This window comes from Pristiophorus japonicus, chromosome 3 (genome assembly GCF_044704955.1).
Source record: "Pristiophorus japonicus isolate sPriJap1 chromosome 3, sPriJap1.hap1, whole genome shotgun sequence".
In the NCBI taxonomy this organism is placed as follows: Eukaryota; Metazoa; Chordata; class Chondrichthyes; family Pristiophoridae; genus Pristiophorus; species Pristiophorus japonicus.
Window position 1 is genome coordinate 166,748,440 of NC_091979.1, and position 26,652 is coordinate 166,775,091.

The following is a 26,652-nucleotide window of genomic DNA, read 5'->3' on the forward strand; positions in this document are numbered from 1 at the left end:
AATATAAAGTACAGAGGAGATCTAAAAAAGGGATCAAAGGTCAAAGAGAGAGTATGAGAATAGATTAACAACTAACATAAAATGGAGCGCAAAAGTCTTTATAAACACATAAATAATAAAAGGATGGTCAAAGGAAGGGTGGGGCTGATTAAGGACCAAAAAAATCTTCTTGTGGAGGTAGAGGGCATGACTGTGGTACTAAATGAGCACTTTGCATCTGTCTTCACTAGAGAAGAGAATGCTGCAAATGTAGCAGTAAAGAAGGGGGTAGTAGTGATATTGGAGAGGATAAAAATTAATAAAGGAGGATGTAGTAAAAGGTTGGCAGTCCTCAGATTAGGAAAGTCGCCCAGTCCAGATGGAATGCATTCTAAGTTAATGAGGGAGGGGTGGAAATTGCGGAGGTTCTGCCCACAATCCTCCAATCCTTCTTGGATAAGGGGTTGTTGCCAGAGGACTGGAGGGTGCAAATATTACACCTTTGTTGATTGTATGGTTGTTATGTATATCAACTTTCAAGAGGCATTTGACAATGTACCACATAATAGAGTTGTTAGCAAAATTAAAACCCATTAGATTAAAGGGACAGTGGCAGCATGGATACAAAATTGGTTAAGGGACAGAAAGCAGTGTAATGATCGATTGTTTTTCAGACTGGAGGTACGTATACAAAGATGTGCCCCAGGGCTTAGTATGTATTAATGCCCTGGACTTTGGTATACAGGGCATTGTTTCAAAGTTTGCAGATGGTATGAAACTCGTAAAAGTAGTAATCAATGAGGAGGATAGTAAAAGACTTCAGGAGGACATAGAAAGGACATAGAAAATGGGCAGACACATAGCAGGTGAAATTTAACAGAGAAGTGTGAAGTGATGTATTTTAGTAGGAAGAATGAGGAGAGGCAATATGAACGAAATGATACAATTTTAAATAGGGTGCAGGAACAGAGAGACATGGAGGCATATGAACACAAATCTTTGAAGGTGGCAGGACGTTGAGAAGGCTGTTAAAGAAAGCAGATGGAATCCTTGCTTTATTAATAAAGGAATAGAGTACAAAGCAAGGAAGTTATGCTAATCCTTTATAAAACACTGGTTAGGCCTCAACTGGAGTTTTGTGCCCAATTCTGGGAACCAGACTTTATGAAGGATGTCACGGCCTTGAGGGTGCAGAAGAGATTTACTAGAAGGAAACAACTGCTGCCAACACAATGAATTGGTTACGCATGCATAGTTTGTGTTTTTTTGGTTCGCTGTTAGCAAATATTGTCGACATCACAAAAATACAGAAGTAATTCGCAGAAGCTCCATGAAAGTTCTTATGGTACTGAGTGGAAGAAAAAACTGTTTGGTGAAACTATGCTGTGAAGTTTGCAGTGACTGTTAAATACATCTGTTCGCTGCTCCGTGAGGAGGCTGTCACAGTCATATCGGAAGTGCTTATTTTGTATGTGTTTTGTTTACTTTTTAATTGGGATGAAACTTTATAAAATAACGTCGTCTGGAGAAAGTTTGGAGGCTCGGTTAGAAAAAATATTAAAGGATCCCAAGTGCGAAGTGAACAGTGAATGTTTGGTGATTAATGATGTGTGAAGATTAATGATGAACTTAATACAATTCTGTTGAACAGAGCCGTTTCAGGAAAAGAAAATCTATGCCAGCAAAACTCAGCACAGGTCCATTTTTATTAATTTTCTTCTCCTTTCCCTTCACACAGAGCTTGTGCTCTAAACAAATAAATCTCCGCAACACTCTCCCCGCAATATTATTATACATTATTATTAAACCAACCCAGTGATCCACAGATATATGCGATATTATTGTACATTAATAATTAAACCACCACAGATTTCTGCGCAGAACGTTTCATTGGCAGCAGCTTCCGGTTCGTTGGGAGCAGTCACTCTATTATTGGTATGGTACCAGGGTTGAAGGACTTCAGTTATGCGGAGCAACTAGGAAAGCTGGGGTTTTTCTCCTTAGAGTAGAGAAGGTTACGAAGAGATTTGATAGAGGTGTTCAATATCATGAATGGTTTTGATAGAGTAAATAAGGAGAAACTGTTTCCAGTGGCAGAAGGGTTGGTAACCAGAGGACACAGATTTAGGTGATTGGCAAAAGAACCAGAAGCATCATGAGGAAATATTTTTTTTACTTAGCGAATTGTTGTGATCTGGAATGCGCTGCCTGAAAGGGTGGTGGAAGCAGATTCAATACTAACATTCAAAAGAGAATTGGATACATACTTGAAAGGAAAAAAAAACATGTCTATGGGGAAAGAGCAGGGAAGTGGGACTAATTGGATAGCTTGACCAAAGAGCTGGCACAGGGATGATGGGCCAAATGGCCTCCTTTTGTGCTGTGTCCGCCCATTCACCAGTGTTCTCCTGAAGTCTGTTACAATCCTTCTCCCTGCTTATTGCATTTCTGAGTTTTGTTTCATCTGAAAACTTTGAAATTATGCCCTGCATACTCAAGTCCATGTAATTTATATCAAAAGGAGCAGTGGACCCCTGAGAGACAGCACTGCACACTTCCCTCCAGTCTGAAAAATAACCATTCACTCTTTGCTTTCTGTCCCTTAGCCAATTTCTTATCCACGTAGCCACTGCCCCTTTAATCTCATGGGCTTAAATTTTTCTAAAGTCTTTTATGGTACTTAATCAAAAGCCTTTTGAAAGTCCATATGCACAACATCAACTGCACTACCCTCATCAACCATCTCCATTACTCGTGCATGTCTTTAATATAAGAAATAACAGGATAGCTGAAAATTGAGGATTGATTTTTTTTTTGTCCATTTCATTGAAGAATAAAACAAAATACATCGTTATTGGGTGATTAAAATGAGTATCATTAGGATTAAGGCATTTATCTCCTCAGGGCAATGTTCTGTGCTCTCCACATCAAGGAGGGATTGATGTTTCTTAAAACTCTACGAAGAAACAGAAGTTGACCCAACTTTCTCTAGAATATGCCAGGCATTACCATTAATAAGTTGTAATGACATAGGCCCAATTGCTTTGGCCAATTGAAGGCCATGTGTATTTGATACAGTGTTGCCCCTCTCAGCTATTAGACCAGATAGCTCACTTTTTGAATATGTAGTCTGGAAATTTCTAAAATGTAAACTAGAAGCTCAGAGTCCAATTTATGAAGTTAACTTTCATTTTTGTCATTTATACATAATGTGGAGGCATTAATTATTAAGGCTTTTGTTGGATTTTCATTATCAAAGGAAAATGTTTAGAATTTGAAACCATGATTTCAATTGTCTCTCCCCCAAAACTACTCAATCCATCCTGTTTTGGATTTCACAATGGGTGCCAACCCTAATTGAATAACTATTTCTATACTTCAATCAATCATTTTACTGTAGTGGGAAAGAGAAAATATCATAGAATCCACAAGGAAAGGCCAGCCCTGTGCTATACATACAGCAGTATTACAGAGCTCTGAAATCAAAAATCCTTGACCAGTTTGAGCTTGCAGAGGTCAATGACTGGAATGAAATACTTGGTGGGAGTTATACATCTGTAGTTTGGGTCAGTTGCTTCACTGAGTGTGGTTATGTCAGGATCTTCAAGGTACTGTAACTCTGTTCTTGTCTGTTGAACAAGCCCTGGTTAGACCACACCTAGAGTACTGTATTCAGTTCTGGGCAGCACACCTTAAGAAGGATATATTGGGCTTGGAGGGAGTGCAACGTAGATTTACTGGAATGATACCTGGATTAAATTACAAGGAGAGATCAAATAAACTAGGGTTGTATTCCCTGGACATTAGATGGTTAAGGAGTGATTTGATTGAAGTTTTCAAGATATTAAGGGGAACTGATAGGGTTGATAGGGTAGATAGAGAGAAAATATTTCTGCTGGTTGGGGAGTCTAGCACTAGGAAACATAGCCTAAAAATTAGAGCAAGGCCTTTCAGGAACCCTCTTCTGCAAATGATAGTTGATGCTAGGTTAATTGTTAATTTTAAATCTGAGCTTGATAGATTTTTGTTAACCAAAGTATTACGGGATATGGGGTAAAGGCGGATATATAGGGCCCAAATTTCCCCAACCCCTTTTTTCGGCACACTCTCCCGAGATGCGCCGACTTTGTGCGCTGGAAACGGCGCTGAAAAACTTACTCACGATTTTGGCCGCTCTGCTGTGTGTCCTGGGTCCTGGCGCGGCACTCCTCGTGGAGTGGGAGGTGGAGCTACAGCCCTGTGCCGAAAACAGTGCCAGCAACAGTGCAAGCTTGTGCAGTAGAGTGGTCGCGCATGCACAGTAGCTCCGTCCCATGATTGTGATGATGCCGCACAGGCTGGCTGCTGAGGGCTGCAAGAAACAGGTTGGTGCAACTGAGTTTTAATCGGGGCGAGAGAGGGGGGGGGGGGGAAGAGGTTAGTCGCCTTTGGCTGCAGTCTAGTGGTTTGGACCGAGGATAGCTTGTCGTGTAACGACGTCGCTTGCCATGCTGGGCTGGTTTTGTGTTCGTTTGGTTGGGTGGTGGTCTTGTCATGTTAAAGAAGCACATATACAGTGACAGCCATGTGCTTAACCTACATCCCATCCTGTGTATCAATAAATAACCAGCAACATGCAGTTAGGTTGTTTTACAAATAATTTATGTGTGAAGCTCTTTGAAGATGTCAGTGGGCAAAAAGGGAAAATGGGCAAAAAGGGAAAAAATTCCCGCCCAAAAAGGGTTGAAAATTGGTGAGGCGACAGCCGCGTTCTCTCTCCCCTATCCCAGACTGAAGGTAGGATTTACTTCAGCTCTTTATTAATGTTATTAATTTAATTATTTACTTCAGTTCTTTAGTTTTTATTGAATGGTTATTACTGCTTGTGCTTTGTTTGGTGCTTGGTGCTTGAAATGTTGTTTAGGTGCAGAGTTCCTTCTATTTTTTAATTTTTTATTTATTGATTGCTTATTACTTTAGTCTTGGTGCTTTAGGTGCAGGGTTGCTTCTATTTTATTAATTAATTGCTTATTACTTTTTGTGCTTTGTTTGGTACTTTAAATGTAGTTACTTGCACCGATTCTTTAACTGTGAGTAAGGTCTTTCTATGGGGACAAAAGTGGACACGTACGCTGCCCTAAGTTAGTTTAGTACAACTTTTTTCTGGCAAATTGACATAAATGGTGTAAGTGGCTGGGAACGCCCCCTTTTGGAAAAAAAACAGACCTAACAAAAAACCTAACTAACTCACTTACACTGGCGCAAATTAAATGGCCATATTTGCAACTTAAAAGATACACCAGAAAAATCAAGTTACACCAAAAAAAACGATGCAACTCATGGGGAAATTTGGGCCCTATGGGACACAGATCAGCCATGATCTCATTGAATGGTGGAATAGGCTCAAGCGGCTAAATTGCCTACTCCTGTCCTTATATGTTTTCACTATAATGAGAGACAGGGTGTTACTGAGCGACCATGTAAATGAAAGGAACAGGAAGTAAATGTTAATGAATTGAGTGAGCGACTCAGCATGTAAAAGCATGTCAGTGACAGTGAGTGACAACAGTGAGCAAGTGAGAGACTGAATGAGAGTGAAAGTGAGAGCATGCACTCTACCATGACAATAAACCGCTACTGTTTTCAGGTGGAGATTTCTTTCTAAGGTGAATCATCTCAGATGACGTTGGATGCACATAAAGGTTGTCATAGATTTGCTTCAGCAACAATGTGAGTGGGATTTAATCAATATAATTAATGTTAATTAACTGTCTTCAAAATGCTGGTAGTCATTCCATTGCATATAATTGCATCTGAACAAAATATGAAATCATCCATGCATATTTATTTGACTGTTTTATTAATGGTATTAATTCAACAACAATTGACAACTTCCCTCAGACAGGTTACAAGGATGTTTGAAGTATCACAGTAGGTAATAGATTTCTTAATTTGAAGTTAAAGCACACTATTAGAGCAAAGCAGGGGAAACTTTACTCTGCATCTCTTATTATATCCGATCTGGGAGCACTTGATGGAGCAGAGTAAGGGTTCTAGTTATGGATGGATTCCGCAGGGTTCAGTACTGGGATAACTGTTGCTCATCATTTTCACTTATGATTTAGAGGAACCATTGTTAAATTCAAGGATGTCACAATAAGCACAGGGCTTAGTAATTCACACCAAGTCAATAGGTTGCAGGCTGATTTAGATAAATTGGGTGAATGGGCCAGTGTGTGGCAGTTGTAATGCAATTAGGAAATTCCAGGCAGGCTTATATCATGTAGTTGTAACCATTAAAGGTAACAGATCAAGAAAGAATCCTGCGATAGTAGTTGATCACTTATTAAAGGTGCACAAGCAATATCAAATAGGTGTAAGGAAAGCAAATAGGATATGAGGTTGTATTGTTTGGACCATCAAGTACAAAATTAAATATATTTAGTCTATATAGGGTTCTGGTATGTCCACACTTGTAGTATTGTTCAGATTTGCTTGCTGATGAAAGGTATTGGGACTTTGCAGAGAATGCAGACCAGAATGATGCCAATTTTTAAGGCTTTTGAGTTATAAGGATGGGCTGGAAGAATTAGGCTTGCTTACTTACTTAGGAGAAACACACATTTAAACAGGACATGACTGAAGTTTTAAAATGATAAAGGAATTGGACACAATCCGGTTAGATCTTCTTTTCCTCGCTTCCCTGCTTCTATATCCAGCTGATCATGCTCTGTGTTGTTTCCATAATGAAGACCCGTTTTTATGTGGTCAGTTAGATCGGATATTTGAAATTGATGGTAATGGTAGGACTAAACATCGTGACTATAAAATCTAGAGGTGCAGATTTAGGTTAGATGCCAGGAATTATTTATTTTTACAGTGTTATCATCCTGTGGAATTAACTGCCGAGATGTGTTGAGTATGGAGCCATTACAGACCCTTGAAAAGGAACCTAACAATTTCCTTAGAGAACAGGGGGCAGAAATTCAGCTGTGCCAGCTTACTGCTGGAAATCTTGTTCCGGTGAGTTGATCCATTTTCTATAGTACCCTCTCCAGTGCAATCACATCTTTCCTGTAATGTGGTGACCAGAACTGCATGCAGTACCCTAGCTGTGGCTGAACTAGTGTTTTATACAGTTCCAGCATAACCACCTGCTCTTGCCTTTATTAGCCGAAGCATAGAATACAAGTATTCCGTATGCATGCGGTATGGTTCCTCAAGCACCAACTATCCTCTTGTATCTCATCTAAGCGATCACTCCTCATGTGTGAACCTAATAGTAAGTGTTGACAAGTTAAGCTTGATCTTGTACTTGCCTGATATCCCCACATGCACTTCCTAGCACAGATCACTGGATACTGATTGATTGAAAATCGTGGCTGATTTTTCTCTGCAATGGCCACGACAATGATGGCAACTGTATCATTGTATCCTAACCACCCTCCCAGTTAAGATCATTTACCTCATGTAGACCAGGAATTTAACCTGGGATCTTCCTTACGGCACAGATATTCAGTGGGCAGTAAATTTAGCAACTGAGATACTGAGGGTTCTGCACTTGATATATAAAATTGTCACAAAAGAAGTGTTAAAAATCCGTAATATGCAAAGCATCGCTGTATCAAAACATCAGAATTGCAAAGAGCATTAGAGTTGACACAACATGGTAGAATGCACATGCATACATTTCAATGCAAAGGATATATCCATTACTCAAAGGATCAATTGTGCGTAACTCTGCATAAAATAAACATTTTAGCACACAAGCTGTCTTGTACTATGTATCATTTAACAAGCTGATTGCTCTTTGAAATGTAGATTCTTGTTCCGATTCTGGAAAACACGTATTTCAAAAGCTGCAGCTGCAGGTCACATTGATGGCTTTTCTCTTTAAGGTCGCATAGACATGACTGGTTTCTGTTTAGCAAACAAACAAATAAAGTGTGAACATTTAGGGAGAACAGCAATGAGTTAAAATAACAGGACAGCTGTTATTCTTTTCCCCTGGTTCTCGATGAGGTAATTCTCTATCCTTTTGCAATCCCAATTCTCAAGTCTACGCTTTAAGGAGTTTTAAGGAGCAATGAGTTACCTTCCCATAATCTTCAAATAGATCAGCAGAAACTGTGTGCCTGATCTCAGTGATGAAATAACAGTAATGGATATGCATAATTAAAAAAAAGACTTTGATACTTTTTTTTTCCAGAGTGTAGAACAGAGATGTAAAATATTATCAATGTGAAAAAGGTGCGGGTCTGACCCTGACACCTGTTAATGCTTCCTTTAGCTATTATACCAAACAGCCTATGTAGAAAAACTCTATGCACTGCTTTAAAAAATGAAAAGGCTTTTTAAAAGCAGCTTTTTAAAAGATTCGTTGTTTATCAAATATCAAATCTGCTAATAGGTAAGTTTTTACCAAAAAACCTGCCCTCAGAACATTTTTTTATAGCTGTCTGCACTCTATACTTACTCAAACACTGCTTTATTTTTAAGTTACTTTTTAAAAAAAAAAGTTACAAGGTTTTATGTTTTTCAGTTTGAAAAGCTTAAGAAGCCATACTCTCTCGGTGAGAAATTGGGTTAGTTGGTGCCCGTTTTGTGGGTGCTACGAGTGCCCTTACAGCTCCAAAATGGTGTCCGCGTCGCCGCAAACCATGGGTGGGGTGAATCACACTGGACGCCATTGGTGCAGGCATTAGAGTGCGCGCAGTGAACATCCGCCGGAAGTATGCAGAGCAGGCAGATCATGACGTCAATCAGTGTGCAACATTGATTTGACGCCAGCGGTGCCATTTTAGAGCTCAATGCATCAGCCAGCACCCACTCTTAACCTCACACAGCTGAACACGTGATCCGCAACGTGAAGGCCCCCCCCACCAATGCTATCTAAAGGGATCATCAACTACTTACAGGTTAGTTGATTTCTTCTGGCTGTTGCTACAATTCTATAAGTAGTTGATGCTTTCCATAATTGTTTCAAGTTGCAAAAGTCTACTGGGAGTGGTCAGGTAGGTGCTGAAGGACTTTTTGCTGACTTCAAAGCTTCTGCACAAACCAGTTGCTCCCAGACATGGGAGCACTAGTAGGCATTCCCCTTGGTATACAGCATGACTGGGAGAATGAACAGAGACTACACAGAGCAGGACAAGCTGCTGGAAGAGGGAGGAAAAGGAGGGGGAATAATGGCTCTCAACAGGAGGCCATATCCACCCAGGGTGTTCTCCTACCTAAAGCTCAACAATGTGCCAGAAATCTACGTTTCAGTAAGGATGTCCTCACTGAAATTTGCCACCTGCTGCAGCCACAACTGTAACCTCCGAGTAGGGCGAGGACCGCATTTCCAGTGGCTGTGAAGGTGACTGTGGTGGTTAACTTTTATGCGTCGGGCTCCTTCCAAGCTGGTGCTGGAGATATTGCAATTTGCCGTCCACTGTTGTGTAAGGGAGGTCACTAAGGCGCTCTATTCAAAGAGAGCTAACTACATTTTAATTCTCCCGTGTCAGAGACAAGAAGGTGGAGCGAGTGCACAGCTTTGCTACAATTTCCCATAGTGCAGGTTGCTATTGATTACACACACATCACATGTCAACTCTGCCCTATACCAGACACAAAAGGGATTCCACTTCCTCAACGTCTAGCTGGTGTGTGACCATAGGCAGAGCACCACGCAGGTCAATGCCGATATCTTGGCAGCAGTTATGATGCCTTCATTCTGGGGCAGTCCATTGTGCCAACTGCATTTGAGCCACCATGGTAAACCAAAGGGTCGACGAGGGCTATCTGCTGATGACATGGCTGATGATTCCCATGCACAACCCACGCACACATGCGCACATGCATTCAATGAAAGTCATGCTGTCACACCCAATATAATAGAGCAGACCATTGTTGATATGTCTTGGATATGGAGTCAGTCTAGATACTACAAGCTCAAAGTAGAAACATAGAAAATAGGTGCAGGAGTAGGCCATTCAGCCCCTCGAGCCTGCACCACCATTCAATATCATGGCTGAACATTCCCTCAGTACCCCTTTCCTGCTTTCTCTCCATACCCCTTGATCGCTTTAGCCGTAAGGGCCATATCTAACTCCCTCTTCAATATATCCAATGAACTGGCATCAACAACTCTCTGCGGTAGGGAATTCCACAGGTTAACAACTCTCTGAGTGAAGAAGTTTCTCCTCATCTCAGTCCTAAATGGCTTACCCCTTATCCTAAGACTATGTCCCCTGGTTCTGGACTTCCCCATCATCGGGAACATTCTTCCCACATCTAACCTGTCCAGTCCCGTCAGAATCTTGTAAGGTTCTATGAGATCCACTCTCATCCTTCTAAACTCCAGTGAATACAGGCCCAGTCGATCCAGTCTCTCCTCATATGTCAGTCCCTCCATCCCGGGAATCAGTCTGGTGAACCTTCGCTGCACTCCCTCAATAGCAAGAACGTCCTTCCTCAGATTAGGAGACCAAAACTGAACACAATATTCCAGGTGAGGCCTCACCAAGGCCCTGTACAACTGCAGTAAGATCTCCCTGCTCCTCTACTCAAATCCCCGAGCTATGAAGGCCAACATACCATTTGCCTTCTTCACCGCCTGCTGTACCTGCATGCCAACTTTCAATGACTGATGAACCTTGACACCCAGGTCTCGTTGCACCTCCCCTTTTCCTAATCTGCCGCCATTCAGATAATCTGCCTTCGTGTTTTTGCCCCAAAAGTGGATATCCTCACATTTATCCACATTATACTGCATCTGCCATGCATTTGCCCACTCAGCTAACCTGTTCAAGTCACCCTGCAGCCTTTTAGCGTACTCTTCACAGCTCACACCACCACCCAGCTTAGTGTCATCTGCAAACTTGGAGATATTATACTCAATTCCTTCATCTATATCATTAATGTATATTGTAAAGAGCTGGGGTCCCAGCACTGAGCCCTGTGACACCCCACTAGTCACTGCCTGCCATTCTGAAAAGGACCCGTTTATCCCGACTCTCTGCTTCCTGTCTGCCAACCAGTTCTCTATCCACGTCAGTACATTACCCCCAATACCATGTGCTTTGATTTTGCACACCAATCTCTTGTGTGGGACCTTGTCAAAAGCCTTTTGAAAGTCCAAAGCGGCCTACGTTTGTTTTCACTAATTTTTTTCTGTTCACATATATATATAGATGCTTTTGCAGTCAGTTTTTATGTTCCCAGCAAGCTTCCTCTCATACTCTATTTCCCCCCTCCTAATTAAACCCTATGTCTTCCTCTGCTGTATTACAAAATTCTCCCAGTCCTCAGGTTTGCTGCTTTTTCAGGCCAATTTATATGCCTCTTCCTTGGATTTAACACTATCCTTAATTTCCCTTGTTAGCCACAGTTGAGCCACCTTCCCCGCTTTATTCATACTCCAGACAGGGATGTACAATTGTTGAAGTTCATCCATGTGATCTTTAAATGTTTGCCATTGCCTATCCCCCGTCAACCCTTTAAGTATCACTCGCCAATCTATTCTAGCCAATTCACGTCCCATACCATCGAAGTTACCTTTCCCCAAGTTCAGGACCCTCATCTCTGAATTAACTGTGTCACTCTCTATCGTAATAAAGAATTCTACCATATTATGGTCACTCTTCTCCAAGGGGCCTCGCACAACAAGATTGTTAATTAGTCCTTTCTCATTACACATCATCCAGTCTAGGATGGCCAGCCCTCTAGTTGGTTCCTCGACATATTGATCTAGAAAACCATCCCTAATACACTCCAGGAAATCCTCCTCCACCATATTGCTACCAGTTTGGTTAGCCCAGTCAATATGTAGATTGAAGTCGCCCATGATGACTGCTGTACATTTATTGCACGCATCGCTAATTTCTTGTTTGATGCTGTCCCCATCCTCATTACTACTGTTTGGTGGTCTGTACACAACTCCCACTTGCGTTTCCTGTCCTTTGGTATTCCATAGCTCCACCCAGATTCCACATCATCCAAGCTAATGTCCTTCCTTACTATTGCATTAATTTCCTCTTTAACCAGCAACGCCACCCCACCTCCTTTTTCCTTTCTGTCTATCCTTCCTAAATGTTGAATACCCCCGGATGTTGAGTTCCCAGCCTTGATCACCCTGGAGCCATGTCTCCGTGATGCCAATTACATCATATCCTTTTACTGCTATCTCTGCAGTTAATTCGTCTACCTTATTCTGAATACTCCTCGCACTGAGGCACAGAGCCTTCAGGCTTGTCTTTTTAACACCCTTTGCCCCTTTAGGATTTTGCTGTAATGTTGCCCTTTTTCCTTTTGCCCTGGGTTTCTCTGCCCTCCACTTTTACTTTTCTTCTTTCTATCTTTTGCTTCTGCCCCCATTCTACTTTCCTCTGTCTCCCTGCATAGGTTCCCATACCCCTGCCATATTAGATTAACCCCTCCCCAACAGCACCAGCAAGCAAGTAAGTGTGACCGTAGTCCTTTATTACAGATCTGAGTGCCTCTCCAGCCTGTGAGGCTTCCTTATAAACAGGTGCTCCCAAGGGATTGTGGGATCCCTTGGGACTCCAGGGGATAAGCCCTCTGGTCGTTAGACATGGTAATTACACGTTTACATACATAACAATTGGCATGCTGAAACAACGCTTCTGCTGCCTGAACCACTCTGGAGGAGCCCTGCAGTACTCAGCAGAGTGTGTGTTAAGATTTGTGGTGGTCTGCTGCATACTCGCATCAACAACCTCGCCATCATGAGGGCACAGCCCTTCACACCAGCTATGTGACGAGCAGCTGAGGAGCATGAGGAGGAGGAAGATGAGGATGAGGAAGAGGAAGGGAAGAGGCAACCTAGACAACCCTTTCCTGCCAAAGGCAGTTGTTAAGGGAGCTGAATTCCAGCTATGGCAACATCTGGGAGCTGAGCAGGCCATGGAGAGAGACCTGGAATCACACAGCACAACACTCTGCTGAGGGCTACAGGTGAAGGGGAAGCAAGCCACAAAAGGCTCCATGCTATGTTATGAGCAGTACTGTACTTCTTTGCTGCAGAACCCTGACAATAGATGGAGCCTCAGCGTACCCCATAAACACGATCCAATCTTCTGCTCTTGTTATTTGGATTCCGTTGGGTGAGCGATCCTCTGTACTGTGAATTTCGATCAAATGCATCACTCTTGACAGCTGTGGAAAAGGAATATTAATTACTAAAAGGCAATATGTATTTATATATATGTTATATAGTTATAAATATTAAGACTGAGCCTGCTGGGACTCTTTTCTCTATAAAAAGCTGAGGGGTGATCGAATAGAAGTCTTTAAAATTATGAAGCGGTTTGAGAGGACATATGTGGAGAATATGTTTCCACTTGTGGAGGAGTCCAAAACTAGGGGTCATCAATATACGATAGTTACTAATAAATCCACAGTCATTCAGGAGAATCTTCTTTACCAGGAGAGTGGTGAGAATGTGGACCTTGCTACCACAAGGAATAGTTGAGGCGAATAGCATAGATGCATTTAAGGGGCAGCTAGATAAATACATGAGTGAGATAGGAATACAAGGATATGCTGATAGGGTGAGATGAAGTAGGGATGGAGGATGGTTATTTGAATTGGGTCAAATGGCCTGTTTCTGTGCTTTAAATTACGTAATAGTAGGTCAAATCTTCCATATACCGGACATCTTTATTGTAGCTTCAATATCCTTTTCCCATGGCCTTTAAAAAGAATTTAAATCACATTGCTGACTGTGAAAGTATGGCAATCTTGATGTTGACTTTTTTTTAAAGGAAAGTAGGGGTGTGGACCTCGCTATTTTTCAGCTTATTTTCTCCCTCCGCATTTATTCAATTTCCCTCAGATGACCAATTGTCTGGTTTTTAATGTATTGTCTTCCCATGCTAATTTTAATAACTGTAAACCAGGAAGTAAAAGATTCTTTTACAATTAATGCATTTAAAAAGAAAACACACTGCACATAAACTGAACCTGGAACTTTCTAGTCTGAGTGATTCAGAACCACAGTAAGGGCTCAATTTTCGCCACCATTCTGCGACCTTTATTTGGCGCCCGCTGTTTTTTTGGAGCAAACTAAAATCTGCAAGTTTTGCCAAAGTTTCTGTGCCATCATAAACTACATACAGCTGATTTTTTTTTTTAGTTCCCAATTTTTTTTTTAACGTCACCAAGTATGTGCTACCACTTGATTTTTATCTTGTGCTGAAACCCATCGAGGGCCTTTGAATCCTGAATGGCTGTCGTCAGCGCTATTTCTGGCCATTTAAGCGAGTTTGACCATCTAGGATTTTTTCAAAAACGGCGCAATGCACCATTCTGAAAAATCTTACGTGAACTTAAGAAAATTGGCGCAGAAGATAGAGTTCCTCAGCCCGGGATAGCAACTGCGGGGTGGGAGGGAGGCATTTGGCCCTGGATAGGCACCGGCACCGGGGGGGGCCTTTCGGCCCGGGATAGAGCGGCACCGGGGCTCTACAATTGCTTATGTCTTGCTTACATCTTGTATGTTTCACTTTGCAGCCTCAGCTCTTCAGTGTGTCCCTCGTTACCCTGGCAACCTGTTTTTCGCTGCAGAACTTATGCTCCACCCACAGAGCTTAAGGCCTATGTGCGCCGCTCCAAAATGAAAGTTTATGCCAGCGAAACTTGCAACTTTTTTTTGGTGTAGCCGGCCGCGAAGAAATTGGATGTACCTCTATAACTGCGACAAAAATCGGCAATGTGGAAAATTAGCCCCTAAGTGTTGCATTTACCCACTAAACCACTGGGAAGTTTCGCAAATTAAGTATTGAGGTCTGATGATTTGAACCAGAGGAGTGAGATTGTGAGAAGCCCAGAGGAGCCTAACACCTTCTTCAGGGCCTTTTGATATAGAAAATACAACTTCCATCAGATCTGGTGTTTTGCTTTATCATTGAGCCAGAGCCCGAGGTCACTTTGGGTGTAACACTGAGTTGCAGCCAAACTGTCCTGTAGAGCTGTGCCACCTTTGTCCCAATTTTCTCACCTCTTCTCCCAAAGAAACTACCATGTGGAGATCACGGTTCTATAAAAATGTTAGCAGTCCCCCAGTCCCAAACATAGATTGAGAGTGTTAGCTGACCATTCAACCATAGGTGGCATCACAAATGATCCCATCCAGTTCTGATATCCATATATGCAATTTGCAGCATGTCTACTGAACAGTGATTAGGAACAGGAACCCCAGCAGATTTTCACCCTCCCCTGCAGTGCATTCCATCTACAAGATGCACTGCAGCAACTCGCCAAGCCTTCTTCGCCAGGACCTCCCAAACCCATGAACTCTACCACCTAGAAGGACAAGGGCAGCAGGGGACCTCCAAGTTCCCCTTCAAGTCACACATTATCCTGACTTGGGCATATATCACTGTTCCTTCATTGCTACTGAGTTGAAGTTCTGGAACTCCCTACCTAACAGCACTATGGGAGTACCACACAGACTGCTGTAGTTCAAAAAGGCATTTTCTCGAGAGCAACTAGAGATGGGCAATAAATGGTGGTCTTGCGTGCAATGCCCATCTACCCCACTAATGAATATTTAAAAAAAACCAGAGACCCAATTACAGTACACTCACTACTGCTTCGGCTGAGACCAGCTAACTCAGCACAGACTTAGGATTGACCATGGGACCTTCTGTGCATAGAAACATAGAAAATAGGTGCAGGTGTAGGCCATTTGGCCTTTTGAGCCTGCACCACCATTCAATAAGATCATGGCTGATCATTCCCTCAGTACCCCTTTCCTGCTTTCTCTCCATACCCCTTGATCCCCTTAGCTCTAAGGGCCATATCTAACTCCCTCTTCAATATATCTAACGAACTGGCATCAACAACTCTCTGTGGTAGGGAATTCCACAGGTTAACAACTCTGAGTGAAGAAGTTTCTCCTCATCTCGGTCCTAAATGGCTTGCCCCTTATCCTTAGACTGTGACCCCCTGGTTCTGGACTTCCCCAACATTGGAAACATTCTTCCTGCATCTAACCTGTCCAGTCCCGTCAGAATGTTATATATTTCTATGAGATCGCTTCTCATTCTTCTAAACTCCAGTGAATACAGGCCCAGTCGATCCAGTCTCTCCTCATATGTCAGTCCTGCCATCCCGGGAATCAGTCTGGTGAACCTTCGCTGCACTCCTTCAATAGCAAGAATGTCCTTCCTCAGATTATGAGACCAAAACTGAGCACAATATTCCAGGTGAGGCCTCACCAAGGCCCTGTACAACTGCAGTAAGACCTCCCTGCTCCTATACTCCAATCCCCTAGCTATGAAGGCCAACATGCCATTTGTCGCCTTTACCGCCTGCTGTACCTGCATGCCCACTTTCAATGACTAATGTACCATGACACCCAGGTCTCGTTGCACCTCCCCGTTTCCTAATCTGCCACCATTCTGATAATATTCTGCCTTCATGTTTTTGCCACACATTTATCCATGTCAGACTCAGTTCTATACAGGTCAGTGAAGCTACAGTTACAGGCTGTGGACACCAGAGATCGCTGGTTAACCTGGAACAGAATATGTGCTTAAGGAAATTCTACAATGCTCGTAGACAAAACAATTGTTTTTTTAACAGTATCAGGCAATAGGAAAGTGTGTTCACCAGCATATTGGCCACTGACATCCACAAACATCAAGGGAAAATTGATCAAAATGACAAATAAACCACTGCTGGTCTGATAGACAATTCTTCTCCAGGTTCATTTAAAAGCACGATTGTATTTTGTCTATAGGGAAACCTAAAGGTGAATTACATTCCACACTAATTGCCTTCGATCGTGTGTACTTTTTCTTCCAAAAAGATTGTCCATCTTGCATATGGCTGAAACAATTTATTTTAACATTATATATCGATGATTTCTTTCAAACAACATGCTGCCACTCCCTGGATACTCATGCTGAATGCTTAAGAAGGGGGTTGGACAAAACCATTCATAAACCCTTGACATGAAAGGAAAAGAGAAGTATATGAAACAATCACTTTCCAACATAAATGTTCCTTTCCGATTAGTCTTGGTGTCTTTAATTAATTAATTATAAAGACCGTACAACACCTTGGTCAGGAACAAGTCTCTTGTGTCTTGTAAGATCAGCCATGATCTTGTTGAATGGTGGAGCAGGCTCGAGGGGCTAGATGGCCTACTCCTGTTCCTAATTCTTATGTTCTTATGTGTCATAATTTAACTAGTTAGCGTCGTGGTGATAATATCTAGTTCAAAGATGCAAGTGTGAAGTTTTCTTGCAATGTGCTATAATAACACTAACAATGAAGTGTCTCTGCTAATTTTATAAGAACATTAAAAAATAGGAGCAGGAGTAGGCCATTTGGCCTCTCAAGGCTACTCCGCCAATCAATAGATCGTGGCTGATCTGATCTCGGCCTCAACTCCATTTTCTTGCCCGCTCTGCATAACCCTGGACTCCACTGTAGTTCAAACATCAATTTATCTCCACCTTAAATATATTCAATGACTAAGCCTCCACAGCTCTCTGGGATAGAGAATTCCAAAGATTCATGACCCTCTGAAAGAAGAAATTCCTCCTCGTTTTAAATGGGGGACCCCTTATTCTGAAACTATGCCCCCTAGTTCTAGATTCCCCCATGAGAGAACCATCCTCTCTGCATCTACCCTGTCAAGCCCCCTCAGAATCTTTATGTTTCAATAAGATTCCCTCTTATTTTTCTAAACTCCAATGTGTATAGTCCCAACCTGCTCAACCTTTCTTCATAAAACAACTCCTTCATCTCAGCAATCGAGCTCTGAATTGCCTCCGATGCAAGTATATCCCTCCTTAAATAAGGAGACCAAAACTGTACGCAGTAGTCCAGGTCTGGTCTAACCAAAGCCCTGTAGCAAGATGTAGCAAGATTTCCCTACTTTTATACTCCACCCCCCTTGCAATAAAGGCCAACATTCCATTAGCCTTCCTAATTACATGCTGTACCTGTATGCTAACTTTTTGTGTTTCATGTGTGAGGCCCAGCAGCTGCGAGAGGCAGCGGAAGATCGGAGGCGGGAGCTCGAGGTGCGTGGTGAGGCCTACAAAAGACCCAGCGGTTGCGAGAGGCGGCGGCAGATCGGAGGCAGGAGCTCGAGGTGCGTGGTGAGGCCTACAAAAGGCGTGCTTGTGCAGCTCCAACCGGGAGAAAAAGCAAAAAAGAAGTAGAAAGAAATCAAAAGGTGACGTCACAGCCAAAGGGGTAAGTGATTGGCTGGTGATTGGTGAGTATCTTTTCTTTTTCTTTTTTGTTTCAGTAAGTAACCTGTTAACAGGGTTGTCACCAAATTAAGTGTATCTAAGGGTTAAGTCATGGCAGGAGAGCTTGGTCACGTGATATGCTCCTCCTGTACCATGTGGGAACTCAGGGAAACTTCCGGTGTCCCTGACGACTACGTGTGCGGGAAGTGTATCCGCTTCCAGCTCCTGACTTACCGCGTTGCGGATTTGGAGCTGAGGGTGGATTCACTCTGGAGCATCCACAATGCTGAAAATGATGTGAGTAGCACGTGTAGCAAGGTGAAGGGTCCACAGCCAGCTCGGGAATGGAAGACCAACAGGAAGAGCAGTGCAAGGAAGGTCCCCTGCGGTCATCCCCCTGCAAAACAGGTATACTGCTTTGAGTACTGTTGAGGGGGATGACTCATTAGGGGAGGGCAGCAGCAGCCAAGTTCATGGCACCGTGGCTGGCTCTGTTGCACAGGAGGGCAGGAAAAAGAGTGGGAGAGCGATAGTGATAGGGGATTCAATTGTAAGGGGAATAAATAGGCGTTTCTGCGGCCGCAACCGAGACTCCAGGATGGTATGTTGCCTCCCTGGTGCAAGGGTCATGGATGTCTCGGAGTGGATGCAGGATATTCTAAAAAGGGAGGGAGAACAGCCAGTTGTCGTGGTACACATTGGTACCAACGACATAGGTAAAAAAAGGGATGACGTCCTTTGAGACGAATTTAAGGAGCTAGGAGCTAAATTTAAAAAGTAGGACCTCAAAAGTAGTAATCTCGGGATTGCTACCAGTGCCACGTGCTAGTCAGAGTAGGAATCGCAGGATAGAGCAGATGAATACGTAGCTTGAGCAGTGGTGCAGCAGGGAGGGATTCAAATTCCTGGAGTATTGGAAGCGGTTCTGGGGGAGGTGGGACCAGTACAAACCGGACGGTCTGCACCTGGGCAGGACCAGAACCAATGTCTTAGGGGGAGTGTTTGCTAGTACTGTTGGGGAGGAGTTAAACTAATATGGCAGGGGGATGGGAACCAATGCAGGGAGACAGAGGGAAACAAAATGGAGACAGAAGCAAAAGACAGAAAGGAGATGAGTAAAAGTGGAGGGCACAGAAACCCAAGGCAAAAAACAAAAAGGGCCAATGTACAGCAAAATTCTAAAGGGTCAAAGTGTAATAAAAAGGCAACCCTGAAAGCTCGGTGCCTCAATACGAGGAGTATTCGGAACCCAGGAGAGGGCTCTGAGCTAGTTAGAGTGGTGAGAGCGCAGATGAACAGGACCCCAAGAAAGAATGCAAAAGGCAGAAGGCAACAGAGCAGAGTAGCACTGGGGTAAGGGTAAACCACAAGGTGATAGGAAGGGACAATATGTATGAATATAAAGGGACTGCAGGAGGGGCCAAAACTAAAAATCATGGTTTAAAAACTAGTACTAAAACACTCTACCTAAACGCATGCAGCATTCGAAATAAAGTAAATGAGTTGACGGCACAAATCATTACAAATGGGTATGATTTGGTGGCCATTACAGAAACGTGGTTGCAGGGTGGCCAAGACTGGGAATTAAACATACAGGGGTACCTGACAATTCGGAAGGATAGACAAGAAGGGAAAGGAGGTGGGGTAGCTCTGTTAATAAAGGATGATATCAGGGCAGTTGTGAGAGATGATATTGGCTCTAATGAACAAAATGTTGAATCATTGTGGGTGGAGATTAGAGATAGTAAGGGGGAAAAGTCACTGGTGGGCATAGTTTATAGGTCCCCAAATAATAACATCACGGTAGGGCGGACAATAATCAAGGGAATAATAGAGGCATGTGTAAAAGTAACAGCAGTAATCATGGGGGATTTTAACCTGCATATCGATTGGTCAAATCAAATCGCACGGGGTAGCCTGGAGGAGGAATTCATATAATGCATACGGGATTGTTTCTTAGAACAGTATGTTACAGAACCTACAAGGGAGCAAGCTATCTTAGATCTGGTCCTGTGTAATGAGACAGGAATAATAAACGATCTCCTAGTAAAAGATCCTCTCGGAATGAGTGATCACAGTATGGTTGAATTTGTAATACAGATTGAGGGTGAGGAAGTAGTGTCTCAAACGAGCGTACTATGCTTAAACAAAGGGGACTACAGTGGGATGAGGGCACAGTTAGCTAAAGTAAACTGGGAATACAGACTAAACGGTGGCACAATTGAGGAACAGTGGAGGACTTTTAAGGAGCTCTTTCATAGTGCTCAACAAAAATACATTCCAGTGAAAAAGAAGGGTGTTAAGAGCAGGGATAACCAGCTGTGGATAACCAAGGAAATAAAGGAAAGTATCAAATTAAAAACCAATGCGTATAAGGTGGCCAAGGTTAGTGGGAAACTAGAAGATTGGGAAAATTTTAAACGACAGCAAAGAATGACTAAGAAAACAATAAAGAAAGGAAAGATAGATTATGAAAGTAAACTTGCGCAAAACATAAAAACAGATAGTAAAAGCTTTTACTGATATATAAAATGGAAGAGAGTGACTAAAGTAAATGTTGGTCCCTTAGAAGATGAGAAGGGGGATTTAATAATGGGAAATGTGGAAATGGCTGAGACCTTAAACAATCACAGTGGAAGACACAAAAACCATGCCAAAAATTGCTGGTCATGGGAATGTGGGAAGGGAGGACCTTGAGACAATCACTATCACTAGGGAGGTAGTGCTGGACAGGCTAATGGGACTCAAGGTAGACAAGTCCCCTGGTCCTGATGAAATGCACCCCAGGGTATTAAAAGAGATGGCGGAAGTTATAGCAGATGCATTCGTTATAATCTACCAAAATTTTCTGGACTCTGGGGAGGTACCAGCGGATTGGAAAGCAGCTAATGTAATGCCTGTTTAAAAAAAGGGGGCAGACAAAAGGCAGGTAACTATAGGCCGGTTAGTTTAACATCTGTAGTGGGGAAATTGATTGAAGCTATCATTAAGGACGAAATAGCGGGACATCTAGATAGGAACAGTGCAATCAAGCAGACGCAACATGGATTCATGAAGGGAAAATCATGTTTAACTAACTTACTGGAATTCTTTGAGGATATAACGAGCATGGTGGATAGAGGTGTACCGATGAATGTGGTGTATTTAGATTTCCAAAAGGCATTCGATAAGGTGCCACACAAAAGGTTACCGCAGAAGATAAAGGTACGCGGAGTCAGAGGAAATGTATTAGCATGGATAGAGAATTGGCTGGCGAACAGAAAGCAGAGAGTCGGGATAAATGGATTCTTTTCGGGTTGGAAATCAGTGGTTCGTGGTGTGCCACAGGGATCGGTGCTGGGACCACAACTGTTTACAATATACATAGATGACCTGGAAGAGGGGACAGAGTGAAGTGTAACAAAATTTGCAGATGACACAAAGATTAGTGGGAAAGCGGGTTGTGTAGAGGACACAGAGAGGCTGCAAAGAGATTTAGATAGGTTAAACGAATGGGCTAAGGTTTGGCAGATGGAATACAATGTCGGAAAATGTGAGGTCATCCACCTTGGAAAAAAAAAACAGTAAAAGGGAATATTATTTGAATGGGGAGAAATTACAACATGCTGCGGTGCAGAGGGACCTGGGGGTCCTTGTGCACGAATCCGAAAGAGTTAGTTTGCAGGTGCAGCAGATAATCAGGAAGGCGAATGGAATGTTGGCCTTCATTGCGAGAGGGATGGAGTACAAAAGCAGGGAGGTCCTGCTGCAACTGTGCAGGGTATTGGTGAGGCCGCACCTGGAGTACTGCGTGCAGTTTTGGTCACCTTACTTAAGGAAGGATATACTGGCTTTGGAGGGGGTACAGAGACGATTCACTAGGCTAATTCTGGAGATGAGGGGATTACCTTATGATGATAGATTGAGTAGACTGGGTCTTTACTCGTTGGAGTTCAGAAGGATGAGGGGTGATCTTATAGAAACATTTAAAATAATGAAAGGGATAGACAAGATAGAGGCAGAGAGGTTGTTTCCACTGCTCGGGGAGACTAGAACTAGGGTGCACAGCCTCAAAATATGGGGGAGCCAATTTAAAACCGAGTTGAGAAGGAATTTCTTCTCCCAGAGGGTTGTGAATCTGTGGAATTCTCTGCCCAAGGAAGCAGTTGAGGTTAGCTCATTGAATGTATTCAAATCACAGATAGATAGATTTTTAACCAATAAGGGAATTAAGGGTTATGGGGAGTGGGCGGGTAAGTGCAGCTGAGTCCACGGCCAGATAAGCCATGATCTTTTTGAATGGCGGAGCAGGCTCGAGGCGCTAGATGGCCTACTCCTGTTCCTAATGCTTATGTTCTTATGAGGACCCCCAGATCCCTCTGTACCTCAGCATTTTGTAGTCTCTCTCCATTTAAATAATAATTTGCCCACTAACTTAACCTATCTATATATCCCTTTGCAGCTTCTTTGTGACCTCCTCACAACTTGCTTTCCCACCTATCTTTGTATGATCAGCAAATTGGACTACAGTACACTTGCTCCCTTCATCCAAGTCATTAATATAGATTGCAAATAGTTAAGGCTCCAGCACAGATTTCTGTGGCCCCCTGCTGGTTACAGTTTGCCAATCTGAAAATGACCCATTTATCCCGACTCTCTGTTTTCCGTAAGTTAGCCAATCCTCTATCCAAGCTAATATATTACCCCCAACCCCGTGGGCTCTTATCTTTTGCAGTAACCTTTTATGTGGCACCTTATCGAATGCCTTCTGGAAATTCAAATACACTTCATCTACTGGTTCCCCTTTATCCACCCTGCTCGTTACATCCTCAAAGAACTCTAGCAAATTTGTCAAACACAATTTCCCCTTCATAAAACCAGGCTGACTCTGCTTGATTGTATTATAATTTTCTAAATGCCCTGCTACTACTTCCTCAATAATGGATTCCAGCATTTTCCCAATGACAGATGCTAGGCTAACTGGTCGACAGTTTCCTGCTTTCTGTCTCCCTCCTTTCTTGAATAGAGGTGTTACATTTGCGGTTTTCCAATCTGCTGGGACCTCTCCAGAATGCAGGGAATTTTGGTAGATTACAACCAATGCATCCACTATCTCTGCAGCCACTTCTTTTAAGACCCTAGATTGAGTCCAGCAGACAGCAGACTTGTCCACCTTTAGTCCCATTAGTTTGCCTTTTTCTCTCGTGATCGTGATTGTTTTAACTTCCTCCCTCTCTATTGCCCCTTGATTATCTATTATTATTGGGATACTTTTACCGTGAAGACTGATACAAAATATTTGTTCAAAGCCTCTGTCATTTCCCTGTTTCCCATTATTAATTCCCCAGTCTCATCCTCTAAGGGATCAACGTTTACTTTAGCTAGTCTCTTCCTTTTTATATATTGGTAGAAGCTCTTATTGTCTGTCTTTATATTTCTTGCTAGTTTACTCTCATAATCTATCCCCTCTCTTTTTTTAGTCATCCTTTGCTGGTTTCTAAAAATTTCCCAATCCTCTGGTCTACCACAAATTTTCACAACATTGTATGCCTTTTCTTTCAATTTGATATCCTTAACTTCCTTCGTTAGCCACGGATGGTTCATCCTTCTCATAGAGTCTTTCTCACTGGAATATATCTTTGCTGAGAGTTATGAAATGTCTCCTTAAATGTCTGCCACTGCTTATCCACCATCTTACACTTTAGTCTATTTTCCCAGTCCACTTTAGCCAACTCTGTCTTTATACTTTTGTAATTGCCCTTATTTACATTTAGGACATTAGTTTCAGACCCAAGTTTCTCAGCCTCAAACTGAATTTGAAATTTTAACATGCTATGATCACTATTCCCTAGAGGACCCTTTACGATGAGATCATTAATTAATCCTTTCTCATTACACATTACCAGATCTAAAATAGTCTGCTCCCTGGATGGTTCCACAATGTATTGTTCTAAGAAATCATCTCAAAAACACCTCTATGAACTCGCCCTCAAGGTTACCTTTGCCAATTTGATTTGTCCAATCTGTATGAAGATTAAAATCGCCCATTATTATTGCAGTACCTTTCCTGTAAGCCCCAATTATGTATTGATTTATACTCTGTCCTACAGTGTAGCTACTGTTAAGGGGCATATAGACCACTCTCACCACTCCCTTACTATTTCTTATCTCCATCCAAACTGATTCTACATCTTGATTTTCTGAGCCAATATCATTTCTCACTACTGCACTGATCTCATCCTTTATTAACAGAGCTATCCCACCACCTTTTCCTTTCTGCCTATCATTCCGAAATGTCAAAGACACTGAATATTCCGTTTCTAACCTTGGTCACCTTTCAACCACATCTCTGTAATGGCTTTCAGTTCAAACCCATTTATTTCTATTTGTGCCGCCAACTCATCTATCTTGTTACAAATGCTGCGTGCATTCAGATAAAGAACCTTTAATTTTATCTTTTTACCATTTTCTTAATGCTTAAATAGCTGATCATCAGCATGACTTTACTGCACTAGGCAGGAAAACCTCTCAACCACTTCCCATCACCATGACTTTCCCAAATTAAATAGTGGTACCTTGGGCTTGCTATAGATATTAAAAATATTTATTTTAAAGCAAATACTTCTAATTTTTTATTATAGGCAGCAAGACTAATCATGAGGTCATTTATGGGGGGCGAGAGTGGGGGCGCGGTTGGGGAATGTTTGTTTCCTACATATTCCTTCCCCCTTAAGCCATGTACACAACATAAATTAAATTAAATGTAACTGTTAAAATAATATTGAGATTATATAGGTTGGAGCGAGGCAATCTGGTAGCAATCATGACTACTCAAGATACTGTTCCAATATTGTTTAGAAACACTTACATTTCAATACCAAACATGTAGATTGTAGGAAAGTGAGACTGGGGAATAAGATTCAGGAAAGGCTCCAGCGGATTGGAAGATAGCAAATGTGACCCCGCTGTTCAAGAAAGGAGGGAGAGAGAAAATCCGGAACTACAGGCCAGTTATCCTGACATTGGGAAAATGCTGGAATCCATTATTAAGGACATGGTAACAGGGTACTTAGAAAATCATAATATGATTAAGCAGAGTCAACATGGTTTTACGAAAGGTAAATCATGTTTGACAAATTTATTAGAGATTTCTGAGGATGTAACTAGCAGGGTAGATAAATGGGAACCAGTAGATGTAACATATTTGGATATCTAAAAGGCATTCGATAAGGTCCCACATAAAGAGGATGTTAAGTGAGCACATGAGGTTTGGGGTAATATATTAGCATGGAAAAAGGATTGGTTAGCTGACAGAAAACAGAGAGTAGGGATAAATGGGTCATTTTCAGATTGGCAGGCTGTAACTAGTTGGGTGCCGCAAGGATCAGTGCTTGGGCCTCAGCTATTTACAATCTATATTAATGAATTAGATGAAGGGATCGAGTGCAATGTATTGAAGTTTGTTCGCGATACAAAGCTCGGTGGAACAGTTAGATGTGAGGAGGACACAAAGAGCCTGCAAAGGGATATAGACAGGTTAAGGGAGTGGGCAATAAGGTAAGGTTATTCACTTTCGTAAGAAGAATAGGAAAAACAGAATATTTTTTAAATAGTGAGAAACTATTAAATGTTGGTGTTCAGAGAGATTTGGGTGTCCTAGTACATGAAACACAGATAGTTAGCATGTAGGTACAGGAAGCAATTAGGAAGGCAAATGGCATGTTGGCCTTTATTGCTAGAGAGTTGGAATACAAGAGTAAGGAAGTCTTGTTACAATTGTACAGCACTGTGGTAAGAGCACACTTGCAGTGGTAAGAGCACACTTGCAGTACTGTGCACAGTTTTGGTCTCCTTATTTAAGGAAGGATATACTTTCCTTAGAGGCAGTGCAAGAAAGGTTCACTAGATTGATCATTATGATGAGAGGATTGTCCTATGAGGAGAGATTGAGTAGATTGGATCTATATCCTCTGGAGTTCAGAAGAATGAGATGTAACCTCATTGAAACATAAAAGATTCCAAGGGGAATTGGCAGGATAGATGCTGAGAAATTGTTTCCACTGGCTGGAGAGCCTAGAACTAGGGGGCATAATCTCAGGATAAGGGGCCGGCCTTTTAAGACTGAGATGAGGAGGAATTTCTTCAGAGGGTTGTGAATCTTTGGAATTCTCTACCACAGAGGGCTGTGGATGTTGAGTCGTTGCGTACATTCAAGACTGAGACAGATAGATTTTTGGACTCTGGAAGAATTATGGGATATGGGGATTGGGCAGAAAGGTGGCGTTGAGGTCGAAGATCATCCATGATCTTATCGAGTGGTGGAGCAGGCTCCTCCTGCTCCTATTTCATATGTAATAAGAAGATCCATAGTCTTGAGGTGCTGGAAAAATGAGTTAGATTAGGAAACAGTACAATGAATCTCAATTTTAACAGTGAGAATGCAGGGAAGGAAGAAGAATGTGCTAGAGGGTTGAGCAGCATAAGAAATGAAAGGGGT

General features: G+C 42.3%; 1 protein-coding gene across 1 annotated transcript in view; it reads right to left on the minus strand.

The window, feature by feature from the left end:
• Positions 1-7,851: 7,851 nt before the first annotated feature.
• LOC139260002 (melanophilin-like) overlaps positions 7,852-26,652 on the minus strand; it is a 245,813-nt gene continuing 227,012 nt past the window's right edge. Inside the window, exons 15-16 of the mRNA XM_070876047.1 lie at positions 13,019-13,119; positions 7,852-7,878 (exon numbers count right to left, since the gene is read on the minus strand). Coding sequence (XP_070732148.1) covers positions 7,852-7,878; positions 13,019-13,119 — 128 coding nt within the window. The remainder of the gene's footprint in view (positions 7,879-13,018; positions 13,120-26,652) is intronic.